The 21,329-nt window shown below is 46.2% G+C and overlaps 2 protein-coding genes across 5 annotated transcripts in view; one reads left to right on the plus strand and one right to left on the minus strand.

Moving 5' to 3' along the window:
* APLP2 (amyloid beta precursor like protein 2) overlaps positions 1-1,629 on the plus strand; it is a 49,139-nt gene extending 47,510 nt beyond the window's left edge. The window contains 1 exon segment of the mRNA XM_033081494.1: positions 82-1,629. Coding sequence (XP_032937385.1) covers positions 82-183 — 102 coding nt within the window. The 3' untranslated portion in view covers positions 184-1,629.
* A 12,070-nt stretch (positions 1,630-13,699) lies between these two features.
* Positions 13,700-20,816, minus strand: LOC117008144 (transmembrane protein 45B-like). Of its 4 annotated transcripts, none has more exons than XM_033081744.1 (6): positions 20,750-20,816; positions 17,157-17,355; positions 16,265-16,477; positions 15,452-15,636; positions 14,685-14,830; positions 13,700-14,447 (listed from the first exon to the last, which is right to left on the minus strand). In XM_033081744.1, the coding sequence occupies exons 2-6, from the start codon at positions 17,344-17,346 to the stop codon at positions 14,318-14,320; spliced, it is 864 nt and encodes a 287-aa protein (XP_032937635.1). In that variant the 5' UTR covers positions 17,347-17,355; positions 20,750-20,816; the 3' UTR covers positions 13,700-14,317. The 4 variants fall into 4 exon arrangements, with proteins under 4 accessions (XP_032937635.1, XP_032937636.1, XP_032937634.1 ...); XM_033081745.1 differs by lacking the exon at positions 20,750-20,816 and adding an exon at positions 19,910-19,986; XM_033081743.1 differs by lacking the exon at positions 20,750-20,816 and adding an exon at positions 19,790-19,854.
* Positions 20,817-21,329: the final 513 nt, after the last annotated feature.

Genomic DNA, 21,329 nt, shown 5'->3' on the forward strand with positions numbered 1-21,329 from the left:
AGTGTTTGTCTGTTGCCTCTTGTTCTGTGGAATCAATCCTGGAAGTGTCTCCTCGACCGGTATCCTGTGCTTTTTCCAAAGGTGGACCCGATGCTCACCCCTGAGGAGCGGCATCTGAGCAAGATGCAAAACCATGGCTACGAGAATCCCACTTACAAATACCTGGAGCAGATGCAGATATAAAAGAGATGAAGACAGAATAGCCCCGACGGGAGAAGGTGCGGGGTGAAGGGCCAAAGTGGTCCAGTGTTTTGGATCAACTATTGACCAACAGTTACTTCAAGATGACTTCATCTTACATTCAGAACTCCTGGATCATTAAGACTATAATTACTACTGTAGAGTTGCAATTTCCATTCTTTTAAATGGGTGAAGAAATGATAATATAACACTATGATATATCAATCTCCTTAAATGGGAAAAATGGATCTATTGCAGATATTTGACTGAGATGTAGTTTTCTTTTTTTTTAAATAATCTGAAAAATACCAGTTCTGTTGTACTGTTGTCTGATACAAGCTCTATATATAAAAAATGGGAAATGTTGATTTTATTTCTGATAGACCACCTGTATATTGAGGGTCATTTGTACCAGCCCACCTTGAAAAAAGGAAACAGTTGTGGCTCTTCAGTAATTTTGGCTTTTATGTATAAAGCGTTAATCTTTTTTCCTTTTTTTTTTTTTTAAGTGAATTTCACTGGGAGTTGCAAAGAGATTAATTTAGGTATAGGAGCTATTACAGCATAAGCAAGGAAACAATTGGGAATGGTAACTAACAAAATTCTTTATAACAAGAGAAAAAAAAAAAGAAAAAAGAGAAAAAAACCAGAAAAAATCCCCCATCTTCATATGCCAGTGGTGTGCACCCTGCTGCTTAGCAGCTCAGGCTCTAGGAATCAGGACTCCCTGGAGGCAAGGAGTTAAAAGGCTTCTAGCATCTCTCTTTATAGTTATTCTAGTGGAATGTTAGAACACGGTTTGTGCATACTGGGGTCTGTACATTCCTCTTCCAGATTCAGTTCTGCTCTAGAGTTGGAAGTTCTGGTATTGAATTGAAATCCTCTCTTCTCAGCCAGTTTCCTTCAATACTCACCTGGCATTAACAACCCCCTCTTGCTACTACTTCCTAATTTCCCCAGCTCTCCTGCCTCACCAACATGGTAAGTAGTTAAGAGCTGCAGGTTTTTGAGCCTTTGCATCTCCTTGGATGGTGTTGGGCCAGAAATGATAAATCACTGCAGTAACTGGGACCTTGGGAGCTGACAAACACAGATCCCTCTCTCAGCTGAGGAGGGATGAGAGTGACATGTTGGGAAGGGGATGCTGCCTGTTTTAAGGGAAATGGGATGCATAGGCCCCAAGAAGACCAAAAGGGGCATTGTTCCACTCACCATCATCATGTCTTTGTAATGCTTGTATAGTTGGTGTTAATGCTCACAGCTTTTTTTAAAAAATCTGGGGGTTCTGGTAACCTGTGGTGTATTTTTTCTATTTTTCCTGTGACTTTTATTTTTTCTTTCCCTTTCTGTGTTTCTTCCCACTATGCACAGATTTACCTGCAAACTCCTTAGTGTGGTCTGTGGGGAATGTACAAAGTTTAAACACATCAATAAACACTTTAACTTCCAGACTGTTTCTTCTCTTTATTCGTGGGGTCACTCTAATTCCCCCTTCTCCCACCACGTCCTGCTGAACTTGTGGTGACTTTTCCCTGATGGTGAGATTGACTGTACAGGTACTGATGTGTGGAGTCTTTTGTGGTATTTCCAGATTCTGATGACCTTTGTGGAGAGGAGGGGGCAGGATGCTAAACCAAAGGCCAGATCCTGAGTTAAAGCAGCTACTGGAGTGCAGGTCAGGGAGAGCTGGGGCTGCCACTGCCTCTTGCTTGTTGTGGAAGATCCTGCATATGGTTCTCCCCATTCCCAGGATGCAGGTGGCTGCTGGCACAGCCTGTGGGAGCAAGCAGAACCCAGGCTGTCTGTGGTGACAAGTTGTTCTGTCCCTGGCCATCCACCTGCACTTCCTTGGGAGCCACAGAGACCCTGTGCTGGCTGTGTGCTCAGAGCCTGTGACACCCGCAGACCTCAGGAATGGGGTTGGGCAGAAGGGCAGTCTTAAAATTCCTAGATATGAGGTCATGGAAAAAGACTTCACAGTTCTGTGACACAGTTTTTGATTCTTCTTGTGGATGGCCAGATCTGAAATAATTAAAGTCATAGAGCCCAGGGCAGGAGTCAGCTAATGAAAGTTAGTGCTTGCTGTATTGCTGCTGCTGTTTTCTGAGGGGAAATAACTGTTTGGTTTAAGTCTCTCTTGCAGAACACCTGTAACTAACAGCCTGTAAAGCTCAAAGCTGTTTCTGCTCTCATGTGTCATTCCTCTCTATTCTCCTTTGAAGTGTGACCTCAAGCACAGATTCCTCCTCTCTTATCTCAGTGAAATGTCCAAAGAGTCACTGCCAATTGAATGTTGTTTTAGAGGTCAATAGACAGAATTAATTTTCTTCTGTATTGATCTGTGCAGTTCCCAGTAGGTCTGGAGGGAAGAGAGGGAGAGAAGGAAAACAAGAAGGTTTAGCAATTATGAACAGGAAGCACTTGCATGTCCTGTTTCTCCTTAAACATGGGCTCCTTGTTTCCACTGGAACCTCCATATTCTGGTTAAATTATTCAGACACTGAGCAAAGAGCAGATGCTGTCCTAGAAAAATGCTGTCTGTTGGCTTGTCACAACTACTTGGGAAAGAGTTTTGATTTTAAACTAAATTTAATTTAAGTGATGCCAAAGCATATCTGCAGCCCAAAGCCATTCTTGACTGCACCCTCAGGTAGGGTGACCTGCAAGTGAAACAAATTACAGAGGCTGCAGATTGAATTCCAGAATTGAATTTGGGTATTAGATTTTTCCTTTGATAAATTCTATTAGTCCTGCAAAATAAATGCATCAGTCTGGAATCAACATCTATTAGTTCCATGCTTTGGCACAGACTGCTAAGCACTTGGGATCGATTTTTTTAGAATAGATTTTGACCACAGCTTCTGAAAAATCGTGTTCAAACTTACATGCTTGAAGATGGATGCTAAGGCATGTCCCAAGTGTTCCTGTATCAGCTGTGCAAGTGGAGGGGCTAATCCCAGCAAAGAAGTGACAGGGTGGTTCAGGAAAATATCAGCTGTTTTGTGGCAATAAGATGCTTAAATGATTCAGAGCACAGTGGAGCAGTTGGTTGGGTGAAGACTTGCAGTGTGTTGTAGAGAGCTGCATTTCAACAGAAAAACTGATTTTAAAGAAAAAGTGCTTTTAGGAGGAGCAGTGTAACTCTGTGGTAAGGAAACAGGATGTTTGACAGGGGGCTTTGGGAATGCTGAGCAGAGAAAGTGCTGGGTCAGTTTGTATCTCTTCTCCTGGAGCTGTTTGTAGCCCTCCTGCAAGGGCACAATGATGAACATCAGATTTCTTCTGTGCACAGGATCAAGTGGATGGAACGTGGGTGGATTGATTTTGCCAGCCTTACTTGTTTCTGATGTGCAGAGCAACTCTTGTGTGAAGTGTAGTTTTTATCATTCAGCCCTTGCCAACAGAAGAGATTAAAGGTGCTCATGAGGAGCTCAAGCAAGTGGTGATACAGTGCCTGGAGCCTTTCCCTGTTGCCCCGTCAAAAGGTTACATTCACCTGATGGAGTACATAAGCCTTCCTGATCCTCTGGTCTAGGTTGTTTCAGGTAGATGTTTGAGAGCTGCAAGTCTCAAGGTGAGATGTCCTTTTGGTCCAGCCTGAGTGTGGTGCTTAAAGTTGGTGGTACCACACAGGATTTGGGTGGTCTCCAGAGCAGGTGCAACTCAGTCAGTGGCATCAGTGGCTTTGTTGTTGTGACAAAGGCTGCCAGATGTGCACAGCGAGGGGCAACAGTGATGAGCCAAAAAAAGACAGTTTTTATAGGACATAGTAGATTAAGGTATGGAAAGCAAGGGTTGAGTGGAGCTGTTCCTGCTTTCAGGTCTCAGTGGGACCATCTGGCTGTGATCCTTAGCAGCATCATGGGATGGAAGCCTCAGGGAACTGTAAAGCAGCTGGCTCAAAAACTTTCTCCAGTGCAGGAGTCAGAGCATCCTTAATCTTCTGGGTGCCTCTCCATAAATTCACATTTTGATCCCAGTAGGCACTGATAGCTTTGCTGCAGAGGTGGGGAGAAGATTCTGCTGAGCACAGCACCTGACAGAGATAAGTGTTTAATGAATGTATATGTGGATCTGCAGGCATGAGTGGGCTAAAAATGTGAGCATTTTGCTGCATATACCAGTCTCCACCTGTGTGGAGACTGTGCTTTGTAGCAGGACCACTTGACCCCTGACCGGGAGGCTCTGTGTGTGCTGCCAGGATGGGTTAATGAAAAATTTTATTTCCAGCAGCACTGTGTTCCTGAGAGCAATTTGAGAACTGGTTGTGGGCTGAACGAGCTGGTTGTTTTAGTATCATCAGTCTCTGGATGGCATCAGGGAGGTTCCCTGGGCCCATCTCTGAACAGACTGGTGCTTGAAGTATGGGGCTGAAGGTGGTGGGAGGAGCAGGACCTGAGGGAAGTGGGCTCATCTCCCTAAAATCTTGCCCTGGTGTGTGTCAGTGGGCGGGGGTGAAGACTCTTAAGGAAATGGATGAGGTTGTGAGACAGAATCTGTGGAACTTAATACCTGAATTGCTGTGTCTGACTGGAACAGCTTGGGGGTATCCCAGTTTTCTGAATGCTTCTTCATCCTCCCATGTTAGAGCTTCATGGAGCTCTGGTATCACAGCCTGGCTGTGCTGTGGGAAGGTAGAAACCTTAGCCGAAGTTCTGTTTCCATGCCTTAGATTTCCTTGTATGATCCCTGAATATAAGAGCAGAAGGAGCAAGGGGAGTCAGTTTACCTGAATCCAACTGATCCTCCTGACATCCTCAACATCTTTGCTGCCTCCACAGCAACGTGAGCTGGTCCAAATCCATCCTCTGGACATGGGCTATAGGCCATGCTGAAGGGAGGAACTTCTCAGGAGCATTTCACCCATTTCATATGAGAGCAGGGATTTCCTTCTTCCTCCTCCTCACCTGCTCCCTGGGAACATTTCCTGGCAGGGAGCACATCTATTCCCTCCTCTGAGTCCCTGCCTGCACACCAGAGGCTTTCCTCTGCTTCACTGTTCAGCGGGAAGTGAAATACCCGAGATTTTGAATGTGTTTACTCCTGACTTTGAACTTTCTACTCATCCCATGTGTGTGGCTGTGAAGAATCTCTCCCTGTGAAACATATTGCTCTGATGTTGAGGAGGCAGAGGGTGCTTCTAGTTCTGGTGCTCTGGACAGTGTCAGTGAGATGCAGATGGTCGATTTGGATTTAATATCCCTTCTGGATTATATCATAGCAGCTGTTTGGTGTATCGTCCTGCAAGGGCTCTGAGAGGAAGGGCTCTGTCTACACCAAGCTCAAAAAAGAGGGCAACTCCAGCCTCTAGGATGGTGCCGGGGTGAATTTATTTTTTCAGCTGAAAGTACAGGCACTTCAGAGAAACCACCTGCAGGGAGAAAGTGGTGTAAAGGCTTCTGAGCAGAGGGGTTGGCTCCTCCAGCTGCTCCCTGGGTGGCTGCTGGGATGGGGACTTGGCACAGAGCTGCCATCCTGGAGCTGGGCTTGGTGCTTCCAGGTGTGTTTGTGAACATCTGGCAGAGCAGCCTGGTTGAAAAAAGGCCTTTCAGATTGGGCTTTTGGTATTGCTGCCTGGGTTTACAGGGTGTATGTGTGTAGGGGAGGGGTCAGGCTGCTCTCCTGTGTGTTGACCAGGGCCTCTGCTTCCCACAGTGGAGAGCAGAGTGGAGCTGCTTCTCCCGGGGCTGGCACTGCCTCACCAAATGCAAGGGAATAATTGTTTACTCAGTGTGGTGGCAGGGAGTAATCCTGAAGCTGATGTAGGCTCATGGAGAAACGAAGGCTGGAAGAAACTTCTGGAGGGCATCACACTGAACTCCCAGCTTGGATCAGAGCAGGTCTCTGGGTGGTCAAATGTAATGCTGTCTTTTTCAGCAGCAGCTCTCCTGCCCGTATCCATGGGCTCTGGGGCATGAAAATCAATGTGAGTATCTGAGGCCAGGAAAGTCTAAAAGGGGATCCCTATTCTGCTTTGAGTGCAGGCTGCAGGGAAATATTCCTTTTTGCCTCCTCTGGGCAAACTCATTTGCGTGCAGCCCTTTTTCTGGGGCTCAGCCTTTGCTGAGCCACATTTTGGTGTCACTTTTTTGGATGTAACAGGACCATCTGTTTTAGATTTTGTGTTATCCTGTGAAGGTGCAATTATGGACATGAGTTTTTAGCAGGAACAAGGAAGGAAACACTCCTCGTGGCCATGTGAGTATTTGGACACTGGGAAAGACAAACTGCAGGTAAAGTAATGATCCAGCCATTCTCTGCTGGGATGGATTCCCAGTGGTTTGAGGTTTTTGAGAACTGAATTTTGGGTTAACCCCTTGCTGGTGACACAAATAAATTACTGAAGCTCACTCCAGGTACTGAGAACAAAGAACTAGACTGGGACTATCCCAAGGCTTGGTCATAGATCCAACCTTCTGCTATTCTAGTTACTTAAACACATAATCTGTACAAAAAGGATTATTAATTAGTTCCTTTCTCTGCTCATAGCTCTAGGGATGCTGTTTGTTTCACCTTTTGCTAATTGCTTTCTCCTTGTTTTGAAGAGTGAACACCAAAACCAGCTTTTTGGGTTGAACTTGAAGCACCCTTTGTTTTTCAGAATGCATCAAGAACTAAAAGCCACAGATAAGTCCCTGTAATATAATTTCAGGCCTATTTGCTCAAGTTTGTTTTTTAAAAAGCAGAGAATACTTCTATTTCCAATGGTCCAGTTTGTGCTCTGAATCACACTCAGGTTTACATGGTGCATCTATTCCTGTGCTGTCAGTTCATATTTTTCCAAGACACTGCATATTTGAGGATGTTCAAGCGTTCTTTACTTTTACAGACTATCATATATGTATATATGTATTTGTTTATATATATATATATATATAATGTATACTATATATAACCTGCAATGTGTCCATCTACCACAACACTTTATTGGTATATTTTGAATATCTTGCTCAAAAAAGGAGCTTCAGCATGGAAATAATGGTGATTTTTTTCTGGACCACACTTCCAGGTAGTTCATGTCCTACTTATTTTCGTGGGGGGCCTTTTTTTTTTTCAAATGTATAAACTCTAGGAGAGGGCAGACCCTGCAATTTTCATTTTTACAGCAGTAAACATCAGGGCAGAACTTTTCTCAGCAGTTTGGATTTTGTCTGAGGTGGGACAAGTCTGGGGGGAACTGGTGATGTTTAAATTTTTTTTTTAAATTGAAATACAGACTTATTTTTAAAATAAAAAGTAGGAGTGACTATAAAAATAACTGAAAAACCCCCCAAAAATAAAAAGGTGAAAATTAAAGTAAATAACAAGAAGCAAAAATAAAAGTAAGCAAAGCTTAAAGCAAAAATTAAAAGTAAAGCAAAACTTACTTTATTTTAAAAAATTATTTTAAGGGTGTCATGTCTTGCTTGAACAAAGAGCCCATGCACTTGGTCTAAATCATCTTTCATTGTGAAGCTTCTCTTCTTCCAATTAAACACAAAACACAGAATAAACTTTCTCTTCCCAAAGAAGAACAGGAATTTCTTGGCCCACAAAACACCTTTACAGTCATGTTTACACATGCAGTGCTGTCTGAGAGGCTCTAAGCTCTACTGTAAAAGCTGATAGAAAATATAAAACTGGTTTCTACAGAAGCTCAATCAAGTAATCCATGTGCTTAAGTGATAATTAATCAATTGGTTAATTAAACTCTACAGCTGTACCTCCAGGAGTTAAGCTGGGAAGTGTATCTCTAGCTCCTATTTTGCCATTTAAATTCAAATTTTACCTGGAATTTGTTAAAGAACAATCAGGAAACTTAAACTGTACACAGATATGTACACTGTAACTTAGTTTTCCTTCAGTCAATAATTAAAACCAGCAGCTGAGCATCTTCCATTCTTCATTGGAACCCTAGGAAAGACAGGGGTTTTGGGCCAGCTTCTCTTTTCTGCTCCCACCTTCCAAAGGCTTTTGATACAATATTAGGTTAAAGCAGAACTACAGCACAATACAAAAACTTCTTGAATCTAAAGAACTCTTTCTTTTAAACCCCAAACCTCCTCTTTTAAACCCTGCTAAAACTCTCTTTAAAACCAAATAAACTCAAATGCCTGGCCCTGTGTAGAACATTGCACAATCTAAAACAAATACTTTGAATTTAAGAGAAACTAAATCAGTTTCACATTTATTTAAGAATAAAAAATTCTGTTTCGTGACACTGCTGGGGGGCCAAGGTTAAGTTAGTGAAGTAAATTAGTTATGACCTAGCCCTCACCTGAGCTGTGCCACAGCTTGGTCAAGCAGAGTTCTTTTCCTGATAAAGTGCAGAATTAGGTAGGTTTTGTCAATTGTGCTGCAAATAGAGTCTCCCAGTGAGGAAGAAGCAAGAGCAGCACCATGTCCACCAGATGCCAGTAGCCCACAGCAGGGAAAAAAGAACTACAGTAATTTCATGACTCTAAGGCACACCCTTTTGACTAAAATTTTGGTCTGAACCCAGAAGTGCACCTTATAGTCTGATGCGCCTTATATGATGTACATAATTGCGAAATTTGCCAACCCAGAAGTGTGAGCTGTGAGCCCGAGCCGTGAGGGGCGCAGCGCCACGGGAGGGCCGGGCTGCGACGGGGGGCAGGAGGGGGCGGCCCCTGGCCAGCAGGAGCCGGGAGGGACCAGGCGGCTGCGGGCAGCCCCCAGCCAGCAGGAGCCGCATGGGGAGGGAGGGAGCAGGCAGCCCCCCGCCGCCCCGAGCAGTCCCAGGCTGCCCTGAGCCCCTGGCAGCCCCAAGCCGCCCTGAACCGCAGCAACCCCGAGGTGTGAGCCGTGGCCGCCCTGAGCCCCGCCTCGCCAGCCGGGGGCAGGCGGGAGTGCCGGGGCCCGCAGCACGAGGAGGGTTCTTGAGTTTCCTTTAAAGGCTACACCAATCTGTGAAAAATGTTCGCAAATTGAGCACCTGCCAGTAAACTCCACAAGCGCGGGATTCTGTTACTAATTCATTACTTTGCTGCACGCAGCACAGATCCTCGCTGCAAAAAAAAATGCGCCTTATATAATGTACAAAGCTGTGAACTTTACTGACTCCGGGAGGTGCGCCTTATAATCCGGTGCGCCTTATGATCATGAAATTACTGTACTTAAACCCAGCAAGAAAGGACATTTTTTCCACCCTTTCATGGCAGTGACAGCACTCACCAGAGCATGGAGCAGCTGATGGAGTACTGGTAGCACACTGTAGGGCAACACTTCAGGACAGCAGAACAGATTAATCACAAATATGCTGCAAATGAAATAAAAATTATGTTATTTGATAGTTTCAAGTAACACCTCTCTACTCTACACTCGCATATCAGTGCAAGAACTATAGACTTGATTTTCCAACCGTATAACCCTGAGAAATGAAGGGCAATTGAACTCACCAGTGTAGGAAGATGAACAAGAGGCAGCTGCTGTTCTTTCAGCATCCCAGCACCGGCTCTGGAGAGCAGCTTTTCCAGGTCTTGCTCTACTAGGCTTCAGCTTGGTTTCCAAGTAGTGCTGGCAGCTCATGGTTCAAATCCAGGTAACTCATCTTCTAACACAGGTAAAGTCATGCCTCCACCACGCTATCACCATATGTAGGTATGTCTACCCAGAACACATAATCAGACCAGAGGAAAGTATTGGATAATGATATTTAGCATTAGAAAAAAACCTTTCTTTATATCCAACTTTAAACTGAGGCAAGAAGGCAGAGGGAAGCTTTGGCTCCTGTTGCGTTTGGAGACTCCAAAGAAGAGCTCAGGTTTGCTGAGGTGTCCTGAGGACAAAAGGTTCACCAGATTTAGACAGTTACACCAAAGATGTTTCTATGTTTCTTTCTGGAGATCAGTAGGATGTGTAATAACTGTCTCGCCAGACTCTGCTGTGATGAAAAGGATGCTCCTAGTGAACTCAGAACACCTCATAGAACCAGCAGAAGCTCGGCACGGTGAAGCATCCTAACACCAGCCTCAGTAGTCACACAGTGCATGAACCTCCCCATAGCCTTCAGGGGAAATAAATATTATTAAGGTTATATAAATTTAATATAAATTTATATAAAATATATTTTTATATATTTATATAAATATATTTTTATTTACATATAAAAAATATATTTAATATAAATTTATATAAATTTATTTGGTGAAACACATTGGCACACCTGGATTTTAAGATTTTATTTCCTCCCACAAAACAGTCACTGGTATCTCTTTTCAAAGCAGTGCCAGGAAGAGAAATACCGACCAGGAATTCACAGACATGTCAGGAAAGAGGTGAGTGATGTGAGCACTATGAGACTCCACAGCTGCTAAATCCAGGGGAAAATTCTATGTATTTCTATAAGGCCACTCTAACTCTTAAGATTCATTATATTTGAGCAGTTCATTATACACAAGCATTCAGCAAACTGTTTGGTGGCCTGAAGCTTTATGAAGTACAGTGGAAATACACTAACAATTAACAAAGGGTTTATCACCCCTGTTACACAGTGTAACTCTCGCTGGAACCCAGAGCATCCTTGAAGCAGGTGCAGCCTCCTCTCCATCAAACACTTTATGATCATCCCCCAGGCACATCCAAGAACCTCCAGCCTCCCAAGAAAACTACTCCAGCCAGAGCTGGAAACCTTCCCCCACCCTGGCAACACTTTTCCAGTCCTGTTCCCTTCTCTGGGCAATATCCAGCACCACAATGTCTTCCTTGTAGTGAGGGACCCAAACCTGAACACACTCGTCAAGGTGCAGCCTCACCACAACCTTGGATGAGATCCAAGTTGTGCATCCTCAGAGGAAAATAACCATGTACTACTGACTGTTGTTTCTTAAATCATTTGAGTTAATAGGTAAGAAATGAATTAAGTGTAAAAAAAAGGAAAAAAAGTAATGAAAAATTGCAAGTTCTGGAAGAGATGAGTGACCTAGAAAATCCAATTTTCCTCTGAACAGCAATTGCATCAAGATTGGAAGTTAAGCTTAGTAATTAAGCTGAAACAATAGATTTTAGTGGTGCTTAAAGTGCTTATTTCAACTCAATTTAAAACCATGAATCTCCAGCAAATCTCTCAGCAATAACAATAAAAGGTTTTGCATACACATCTGAGTACTGAGGGTCTGTAAAGTACCTCAGCTCATCCAGCAGCACTTTTCCATATGTTCTCAAGAAATTTCTCTTCCCTCTGGCTGAGGCAAGAGGATACCCAAATTATACTCAAACATCCACCAAAGGCTTCTGTGGCCAGTTCCTCCGGGGTAGAAGCCTGCTTCTGACATTTACCAGCAGCAGCAGATTTGTGGAAATGGGAAAACTTATGACACTCTCACAGCCCTTGCTGTGAGAAAACTTGTGAATTCAATCTGGAAGTGCAAAAGTCCCTATTCCTTCCAAACACTTCAGCATGTGTGTTCTGGATACCTCAATCAATTCTCCAAATTTAACTGTGGACCAGAGAATATTTGTCATCAAAACCACCATCCTTAGAGTTTCTGTGTGCCAATAGGCAAGAAAAAAGGTAAAATGCAGGTAAGAATTACCTCAGATCCTGGCTTGTGCAGCACTATTTAAAAATTAACAATGTGCGGAACAAAGAGATAGAGCATCACTTTCTGGCCATGGTATTTTCAGGGAATCACAGCCCACAGGCCATGGAAAAAGAAAATCATCCGCATCTCTGCATCTCCCTGGGGACCAACAGTACAGACAGACCACAGGAGCTACACAAGGTATTGAATGTTCTGTCAGAAAATAACAGGAACAGCATCTGTCAGGTCTATGTATGATAAACAGTGAGGCCCCTAGTCATTAAACTCACGCAGGCACACATCCTAACCCATCTTGGAGAGGCAGGGACTGCCATGGAGCACGTCTCCAGCTCCCACTATTTCAGGGTTACCTGTGTCCCCAGCACACAACCATCAGCAGTTTTGGGTGGACAGTGGGAACTTTGCTGATCACTTCACCTTGTCTAGTCATGGAATCCCAGAATGGTTTGGGTTGAAAGGGATATTAAAGATCATCTCATTCCAATCCCCTGCCATGGGCTGAGTTTTATCCCCCTCAGGCTTCACTGTGAGAGAAGATGTTACAGGAAAAATAAATTCCACACTCGGCCTAGCTGGGAACTGTTCAACAAATACAGCCACAACAACCTCATCTTCTTCCTACTATGACAAACATTAGTCACATCTCAAATCTGGGGCAGTTCTATCACCTAACACGGTAACAGGTAATTTTGGTGCCCTGTTCAAAGAAACCCTCTTGAGCTTAGAGCATGATCCCACTGAACCTGTCAAAACACACAACAGGATGATTACTATTTGCTCTTAACTTATATTTATTCAAAGAAAGAAGAAACATCACCAACAAAACTGACATTTTAGGCAGCAAAACCCTCAGTAGGAGATTCAGTGCTGTAAAGATAACATTTGGGCTGAAAACACCCAGAAAAAAAGTAACATCAGTTGATCAAACGGGAAAGAGATTGTTTTTCCCCTTCTTTTCAATTGAAGCTCAGTACACCAGGTTGTAACCTTTGCCCTGAGCTACCCATTAGTGGCAGCCAGTCTATAACAACTCGACACAATGACCCCACCTCTAGTCCCAGGAGGATTGTTAACAATGGGAGCACATCACCCCCATGGAGCACAATACAAGCTCTCACTCCAGTACTGGGAATACACATGAGCCTGACTTAAAGGCAACCAGATCCTGGAGAAGCCATTGCTCAGGAGGGCAGCCTGCTTCAGAATCCCAATTAACCATCTGCTGTGTGTGGGTGCCAAACATGGGAGCCCAGAATACTGCACCTCCTTGGTGTTCTCTTCTCCTCAAGGCTTTTTTCTGGACACCAAGCATTGGTCTTCTTCCAGCCCTGCTTCAAAAGGAGAAAATATAGGAATAAATACAAAAATAAAATACAAATATAAAAACATTAAATAGGCAGTACTCACTCTTCCAGGGAGTTCCCATGGGGTTGGGAATTGCAACTGCTTTGAGTTAGGAGTAATTTTTCTTTCCTCCCAGCCTGTGCAGCACAGCAGGGATGTGTTCAGACTAAACTGGTTCTTGCATTTCTTACGGGAATATAGAAAAGGTGTTGGAAGATAATAAAATCAATGCTGTTTGTACTTCCCTGTTTACCCAGCCCAGCCCTCAGCCAAGGGCATGGCACAAACATTTTAGATGCTGATGATGAACTTTTGAATGATGATTAGTGATGTTCTTTCATTAATCCTCCTAATGCTATCTTTTAAATTTGGTTTTGTTCTTGATCTCCCCGCAGGAAGGATCTTCTCACGCTGTTCTGCTGCAAACAAAAGGACATCCCAACAGAAAAACAGACACCCCTAACTGGGAAGTTTGTTTGGAAGTGACCAGCTCCAAAAGTGTTGGACAAAAACTGAGGTCACTGCAGGGCTCTCAGAGACTTACCAAGACCATCCGTACACCCACTCCCAACCAGCTGAAACCATAATTTTTCTTCAAGGGTCTCTTTTTCAGCAAGCCCCCTGCCCAGCAAGCATGCCATCTCCCAGGAACAACAAACCCCTGGCTCATGTGCCTTTCCATCCACTGGCCACTCTTCCCGGGGCAGATTTGTCCACGTTAAATCATATACACAGTCCCACCCCTCATATTTTATCCACTGCCCAAACCATTTTGAAACCCGCATCACCTTTGCCTGCAGCATGGAGTTCAAGAGATCCATGGAGGAGATGTGTTAAAGCACTTTATTGGTGATCACAGATACTCTGTACATTCAGCGTTGTACAAAACCCTCTCCATTAACACCAGAGTGAGCGACAGCCACCAGGAGCTTTGAACACTAGCTTGCCTCCCTTCTGAGGAAGCAGAAGGGAAAATGTTAAAAAGAATAGTCAGATTTGCCACATCAGTTGGACTCCAACAGCAAACCAGTCCTGCAGTCTGCAGCCTAAGCTGCAGCTCAGAGAATTAAGAACTCGTGGCTACCACAGGGATGCACAAGGAAAGTCTTTGCATCCCCTGCCACACTCTGCCTTGCGGTCCCGCCTCCTACTTCTGATGCTCAACTGTCAAGTGCTGCTGTAGTTAATTAAACACCTCATCTCAAGAGCTCTAAACCACCAGGGAAGAGATTTCCAAGCCCATCACAGCCTCATTTGTCATCCGAGCTGCTCTCTGGCAGCAAGGCGCCACTGGAGCTCTTCTTCCCTCTGCGGAGGCACAAGCCACAGTCCAACTCCACGTCGATGTCCCCAAATTTCAGCTGGCAGGACTCATTGCAGCTGCAGGAGAGACAGTGACAATGGTCAGGGACTTGTGGGCAGTGAGAGCAACTGGCTCACCCTACCCTGCTTGGGAAGGTTGCCCTGTGGTGGCACACAGCCCATCCTTTCCAGCCAAGCCAAGTCAAGCTTGAAATCGCATGGACACCCACATGCATGGATCTCCCAGTCCACTCCTGATTGTGGGTATTGCTCCTGGCCACCCCAGCCCATGCACTGTGCCAGGACCCCTCATACCAGCGGGATGCAACAGCGTTGGTGGCCACAACAACGAGAGCACCGATGTAGTGCCAGCAGAAGCACATGGTGAGGAACAAGAGGTTGCTGGAGTCACTGTCATCCCAGCCTGGTCCTCCCCATGGAGGGGACAGCACAAACCCGATCTGGTCACAGATGAAAAAGAAGTCAGGCTTTAGAACATGCCTCCTGTTTTCCTCCTGATTTTAGCCCACCTGCTGCAGTGGGTGGCTGCGGGCGAGAGGCACTACAACCCTAAGTGACACCTGGGGCACTGCCCTTGTCTTCCCCAACCACTGACACAAGGGTGTCAGGAGGAGATGGATTCTCTGCAGATAATCCTTGGGGCTTGAAGTGCAAGCCCAGCATCCTGGAAAAAGGTGACATTGCCAGTCTGTGCATTTCCACCTAGACCAAAAGCTGGGGGATTGCATGAGAGATGTTTCCAGTTACTTAGGACCAACAGAGGAAGAAAATGGACTTAATAGAATTAATAAAAATTCATGATTGTGGTTTCCTTCCCTTGTGGGCTCCAATTTCCATTTTCCATTCATTTCCAGGTCTGTCCATGCTGCTACATTACACATGCACTTCTTCACGATGGCAGCTCTGGCACTGAGCCTCATTTCCTCTTCTTATTTAGAAAGATATTTGAACAGCCAACAAGTTTAACCCCAACAGGTATGCCTAAAGGGGCAGAGTAGCCCCACTCCATTTGCCTTCCTGGGTGCAAATATCTGAGGAGAATACACTGGGTACACTCTTACCTGCCAAAGCCAAGAGCCCTGGAGAAGGAAGGTGCTGGTCCTGAAGGTCTCCAGGATGATATGGTCTTGGAGGAACACCTCTAGGAAGGCACAGAGAGCTCCAGCAAAGATAGCCATGACCAACAGGGAGTGGAGGTGTTGGTCCAGCACAGCATCACTGTAGTCACGGAAACAGAAGAGCAAACCTGCCAAGATTCACCCGGTGTTAGCAAAGGACACTCTGGAATTTGTTATTTTATAAAATCATCTGAAAACTCACTCTTATGCTCCAGGCCTCACAGTGATCTTTCTTGGGGGGAAGAACCAGAGAGCCACCAGCTACTGTCACCACCTTCCCTCCTCAATGACCAGACAGCTCCAGCACTGGCTCTGCTCCTGAGGAACCCCTGTACTTGTGGAGGTCCCTGTGCCACTGTACCTGTGGGGATCCCTGTGCCAGGGCTGTAGGAGAGCACAGGGATGGACACCTTGAGCTCAAAATATGGTGGGGACCTTTGTATAAGGCTCTGTCCCTCTGCATCCAACGAAGGTGGGACAATGACACTTTTTGTAACTCCAGAGTGAGAGAGCTGCTGGGCTCCAGGAGAAGCACAGATCTCTCAAACATCCCCTGTGGCATCCAGCTATGGCAGGATCCATATTTAGGAGGAGCAGGGAAGGGGGTGGCTTTGTCACATAGCCAGTGCCATTGTGCATCGACACCCCCTCCAGGCCTGCCTTTGTGGCCCCCAGGCTGCCCAGGAGCTGTCACACCCATCAGCATTGCAGCAATTCCTTATTCTGTGTTCTCCCCTAGGACCAGGTGCAGTTCACCTTCCACAAGCAGAGCCAGGGTCAGCGAGAGCCGCTCCAAACCAGGGGGCAGCTTAAGCGGGGAGTGAGAGACCACGTCGGTGATGCCGGAGAGGAGGAAGAAGAGGTAGATGGTGGAGTAGTGCCAGTGGGTGAGGTCAGTCCAGCTGTGTGTCTTGGGGCTGTACAGCTGCAGGTGGGGACCAGAGGGCACAAATTGCTCCACCAGTATCCCTGGCCAAAGAAAGAAAAGTCACTGTGGGAGTTGGCCTGGCAGGGACACAGAGTCAGCCAGACTTCACCAAGAAAGAACCAGGCACTGAGCTCAAGCCCTGGGAAACATTTGCTAACTTGGCAAACCTAACTGTCCTTCCCCCAGTCTGTTCCACTATTGGTTACTCGTTCCCTTTATATGGTCATAGTTCTAGAAAGTTCTCCCCCCGAGGGTATATATTGTCACACCCCCCTCCCCCCACCCCCTTGTTTCAGGTCCTCGGAATTTGTCCCCATACAGTGTTCGGTTTCTGGGCATTGTCCCTGTTTTATTTTCCATTAAAGTTTTTTAGTTTTTGGCCAACTCTGTTGTTCCTGCTCCTTTATTTTTGCCACTTAAACCCTCAATGCTCTGAACCCAAAAGTTTTGTTGCGGCCACCCTCATCGCAACAAGTCACGTTTCCTTATACATGGGGAAACCTCAACCCTGAGGCAATGTTCCTGTGCGGGTGTGAAGCTGTGGTGGTCTTTGCCCAGGAGAACGACAGCAAGCTCCTTGTCCCAGGGCGTGCCATAAGCATGTCGCCAAGCCCTCCCAAGCCAGATGTTTCCCACTACAAACAGACCCAGTGTTGTGGGAGAGACTTGCTACTGTGCTAGTAGCTATTGGGGCAGAGACCCATCGTCACCCTCTCTTACCTACGAGAGCAAAGAAAGCTTTGACCGCGCCTTCGAAGAGCTCTGCGCGCCCCCGGCCCGGCTGGCCCTCGACAGCGCCTTTCCTGTTCAGGTACTTCAGGGGGTACCGCACTGACCACCACAGGCCAAAGGCCAAGAAAAAAGTGCCCCGGAGGGCACTGCCCAGAAAACTTGCTGGCATTGGGCTCATTCTCTGGACCTGCAAGGACAAAGAGTGCCTGAGGGCTTAAAGCATTCCCAAGGGAGTTGTTGGGCTGCTCAGCATCCCCAGGGATCCACATCCCGACAGAGCAGGTGCACATGGTTCAGCTGCAAACAGGGAATATGAGAAGTGGGATATCAGCTCAGTGAAACTGCCTCTGTGCACCACTGTGGATATGCGTATTTATGCGGTTGCCCATAAAATCATCAGGACTTCAAGCCAGAAAACAATACAGTAGTGCCCAAGAAAGCATAATAGCTATTAGAAGAGGAAACACAACCAAGTTTTTACCAATAAAAAGCAACATGATAATTATTTCCTTAGACTATAAACTTGTTCCAAACACAATTAGCAGGGTGTGAATCCAGTGCTGGATTAAGAGCTTCTGGGCTGTTCGGGAGGAGGCAACCCAGGAACCATTAACATTTGAAAAAAGAACCTCATGCATATTCCACACAACCTTTGTGTGGCACCTAGGTGATTTGACACAAGAGATATCCTTTCCATAGGAAGAGCTAGAAGACTAAAGACATAAAAACAGCCTTGACTAAGTCAGATCAATGCCTAAAGGACCAACCAAGAAGGATGGAGAGGAGCAAAGGTACAGCAAATTCATATCCTGCAAAGTATCTCAGCCCATACCAAAACTCTTTAGAAAAGTCCCAGTGTAGCAAGAAAACAAAGGAACAAATAATGATCTAAGTGTTTCTAGCATTGTTTTACCTGGGGATGGTCCTGTTCCCTTCAGAAAGACCTCCCTCCTTGCTCTCTGTAAGCTTCTACCACCTAAGGAGGACTCACTTTTCTCCTCCTCATCGGCTTTCCGGTCCTTTTCTGCAGCTCAGATGCGCACAGAGGAAGGCATTACTCATCCCAAAGCTTCCACACCGACCTGCCCTTGCATCACAAATCACATCCTCACTGTGTTTATAAATACCAAAGCAAATCATAAAGGCTGGATGAACAACTCCAGCATGTTCTCCGAGTCCTCCCACACTAGAAAGTAATTAGGTCCTGCAAAACAAGGGTAGGATGTGGCGTGGCAAGTGCCTGAGGTGAGAGAGAGCTCTGCCAGACGTTCCAGGTTATGGCTGCAGAGCCAGCATGGGTCAGACTGGCTCAGCTCTCTGTGGCAAACACAGGATTGGAATGTAGAAATTATTGTCATCCTTTGCATCTCTGGAACACAAGCAGTCTGGGAAAGGCTCAAATCTTTCCTTTCAGGATAGAAATTACTAAACAGCCTTTCAGGTAGGTGAGAAACATCCCATCCAGGAGCTGGGGAATCAGGGATAGCTCTCTGCTCTCTTTTGGGTGCCTGATCAGGGTGAGGTGGCGTATGCCCCAGGAGAACCCATATCTTTCTTGATTATACCCTGGGCACCCTGGCCAGGACACTTCCCTGTACAGACATCTACATCCGAAGTCATTAACAATAAAGCACATTTAAGCATAGTATAACTGCATGATGTATAACCAAATTTCACCATTGTCCTACTTGTGACTGCAAGGGCAACAGCCTGAAGTTGGAGCATACCCTCATCAAGAGACATGTCAGGAGCATTAATCTGACATGATGAAGTGGAGGAGAGAAGGAGAATAGGAACATCCCAGAGCCCAGAAATGACAAATGTGTCCCACCTGCAGCTGCAGAGACTGCTCCAAGCCATGCCAGCATCTGGGATTAACCCAGGGATCTGTCACCCCACATCCACTCACCATCTCCCTCTTGGCCTGAGTTAGCAGCACACTTAATCTGCTTTTTCAGAGCAGTCCCTGGAATATCCTACCCTGACCAACCCTCTCCCCAGCAGAGCAGCCTCACTCTTTATTGCAATGCCAGGGACCCTCTTGCTTTGCAGCCCCTCTACAGCCCAATTCTGCAAGGCTTTGGGGAGGTGTCACAAGTCTCCTTTGCTTCCCAGCAACTGGAAACAGCCACCACAGATTCCAGAATGGTTTGGGGTGGAAGGGACCTTAGAGTTCATCTCATTCCAATTCCCTGCCATGGGCAGGGACATGTTCCACTGGACCAGGTTGCTCTAAGCAAGCCCCATCCAATCTGGCCTGGAACATTTCCAAGAGTCCAGCCATGTCCTGGAGCATTCCTTTTGTAGCAGAGATGTCCCAAACCACCATCAGACAATCAGAAGCTTGCATGTAACTCACTCAATCATCAAAAAAAAAAAACCAAAAAAACCAAAAACAAAAAACCAAAGAATCTCACCTCCTCTTACAAAACAGCCACTATTCTGCAGAAAACCCAGACATTTCCAAGCAACAGTCCACTTGCACAGCTCACGTATTTGAAGCACAGAAGAACAACTCCCCACATTCACAGAGCCCCTTGACCAGCCCAGCCCAACAAGCTCAACCCCAACACCCCTGACCCACTATCTTTCCCCACTCCAACTTTGGAGCCCACACTCACAGAAAATGCTCCAAGTAAGTGGCAGCTACAAAGAGCAGAGACACCAGGTTATTTATTCCTCCTGGGAGCTGCTCTGTCTGTCAGAGCACTTGAAATACAGCTGCAGACAGAAGTTATTACCTGAGCTGCCCTTCTCTCTCCACAGCTTCCAGGCTGTGATGCTCCTGTTTAATCGCCATCTGGGAGCTGCCTTGTTGTCTTTCCAGAGCCTTGCCTGACTGCTCCAGCCTCCTCAGGCTTGGCTTGTGAAGGACAGCACTCCAGCCCAACTTCCAGGCTCTCCCTGCAGGTCCAGATCCATCACCATCCATGATTTTGACCCCACCTGCTGCAGTGGAGGGGGTTGCTGCTGTCCTTCTGGATACTCCAGCATTCGCTACAAGCACCCATCAGCATTCCAGGACAACCAACTTATGTGCAGAGGGCAAGCTCAGCACCTGGTTGCAGACATTTGGGAGGGTCTTCCCTTTGTGAATCCTCCTCCATCCTTGGACACTTCCAGGGATCCAGGGGCAGCCGCAGTTTCTCTGGGCACCCTGTGCCAGGGCCTCCCCATCCTCACTCTTACTCCTAATAGCTCATCTAACCTGCCCACTGGCAGTGGGAAGCCATTCCCCTTGTTCTGACACTCCAGAAGTCCCTTTCCAGTTCTCTTGGGGTCCCTTTATTCACTGGAAGGGGCTCTAAGGCTCCCCAGAGCTTTCTCCTCTTCAGGCTGAAGAACTCCCATTGTCTTCTCAGGTGCGGCTCCAAAACACAATAACCCCCGCTAAAAAAAGGCTGAAGCCAGAGATTACTGGCACCATCAGCAACACTTCTACCAGCCTCACCCACAGCTGTCATCACAGTGAACCTTTGTCTCTCATGGATGTTCTCCCCACATCCCTTCCTTCCAAGTTCCAGCAGCCATGTCCATCCCATGGCACAGCTGTTCACAAATGTATGGATAGAAGGATTTACCTGTGACTCCTGCCTGTCCTTCTCCCTCTTGAGATGTGTCAGCAAGGAGGTTATTACTCAGAAGGGGCAGATAAAGGGAGAAGCCACCATGGGGAGGTGTCCCTCAGACAGGATGTTTGGAGCTGAACATCCCGTGGGCCAGTTCAAAGCACCCTGAGTCAACCACCTTTCACAACCTGGGCCACCTCCTGTCTGCTAAAAAAACAGCCAACAACTCTCCTGGAGTTTGCCACAAAATTCAGGATAAGCAGTCAATTCCTGTTCCCATGGCAACCATGTATATTCAGCTGTTGGGGATGACAGGGGAAAGAGCCAAGCAGAAATAAGGCAACAGCAAGGTCTGACAAGGCTCTACTGGAAATCTGTGAACTGGGTTGCCAGGGACATGATAACACTTTTAGGGGATCCAATCTTGTAAAATTTGCCTGAGGGCAGGAGGTTTCGGGCAAGCAGCTCACAAACCAGAGCAGAATCTTTGTGAGCTTTACAAGCCCATAGCAGCTGAGAAGTGGGGGGCCATGGCCTCTCTCCCCCAATAGATGGACAGTGATGAGCAGTGCAAGTGCTTCAGGAAAATAAA

The sequence above is a fragment of the Catharus ustulatus genome, chromosome 28 (genome assembly GCF_009819885.2).
Source record: "Catharus ustulatus isolate bCatUst1 chromosome 28, bCatUst1.pri.v2, whole genome shotgun sequence".
Classification (NCBI taxonomy): Eukaryota; Metazoa; Chordata; class Aves; order Passeriformes; family Turdidae; genus Catharus; species Catharus ustulatus.

What these genes read in the sequence shown, in the direction of transcription:
- LOC117008144 (XM_033081744.1), bottom strand. Translation starts at nt 17,346, where the DNA reads ATGAGCCCAATGCCAGCAAGTTTTCTGGGCAGTGCCCTCCGGGGCACT. An exon ending in CCTGGCTCTGCTTGTGGAAG is followed by an intron (nt 15,637 to 16,264) that starts GTGAACTGCACC and finishes GAATCTTGGCAG; the next exon opens with GTTTGCTCTTCTGTTTCCGT. An exon ending in AACGCTGTTGCATCCCGCTG is followed by an intron (nt 14,448 to 14,684) that starts GTATGAGGGGTC and finishes TCTCTCCTGCAG; the next exon opens with CTGCAATGAGTCCTGCCAGC.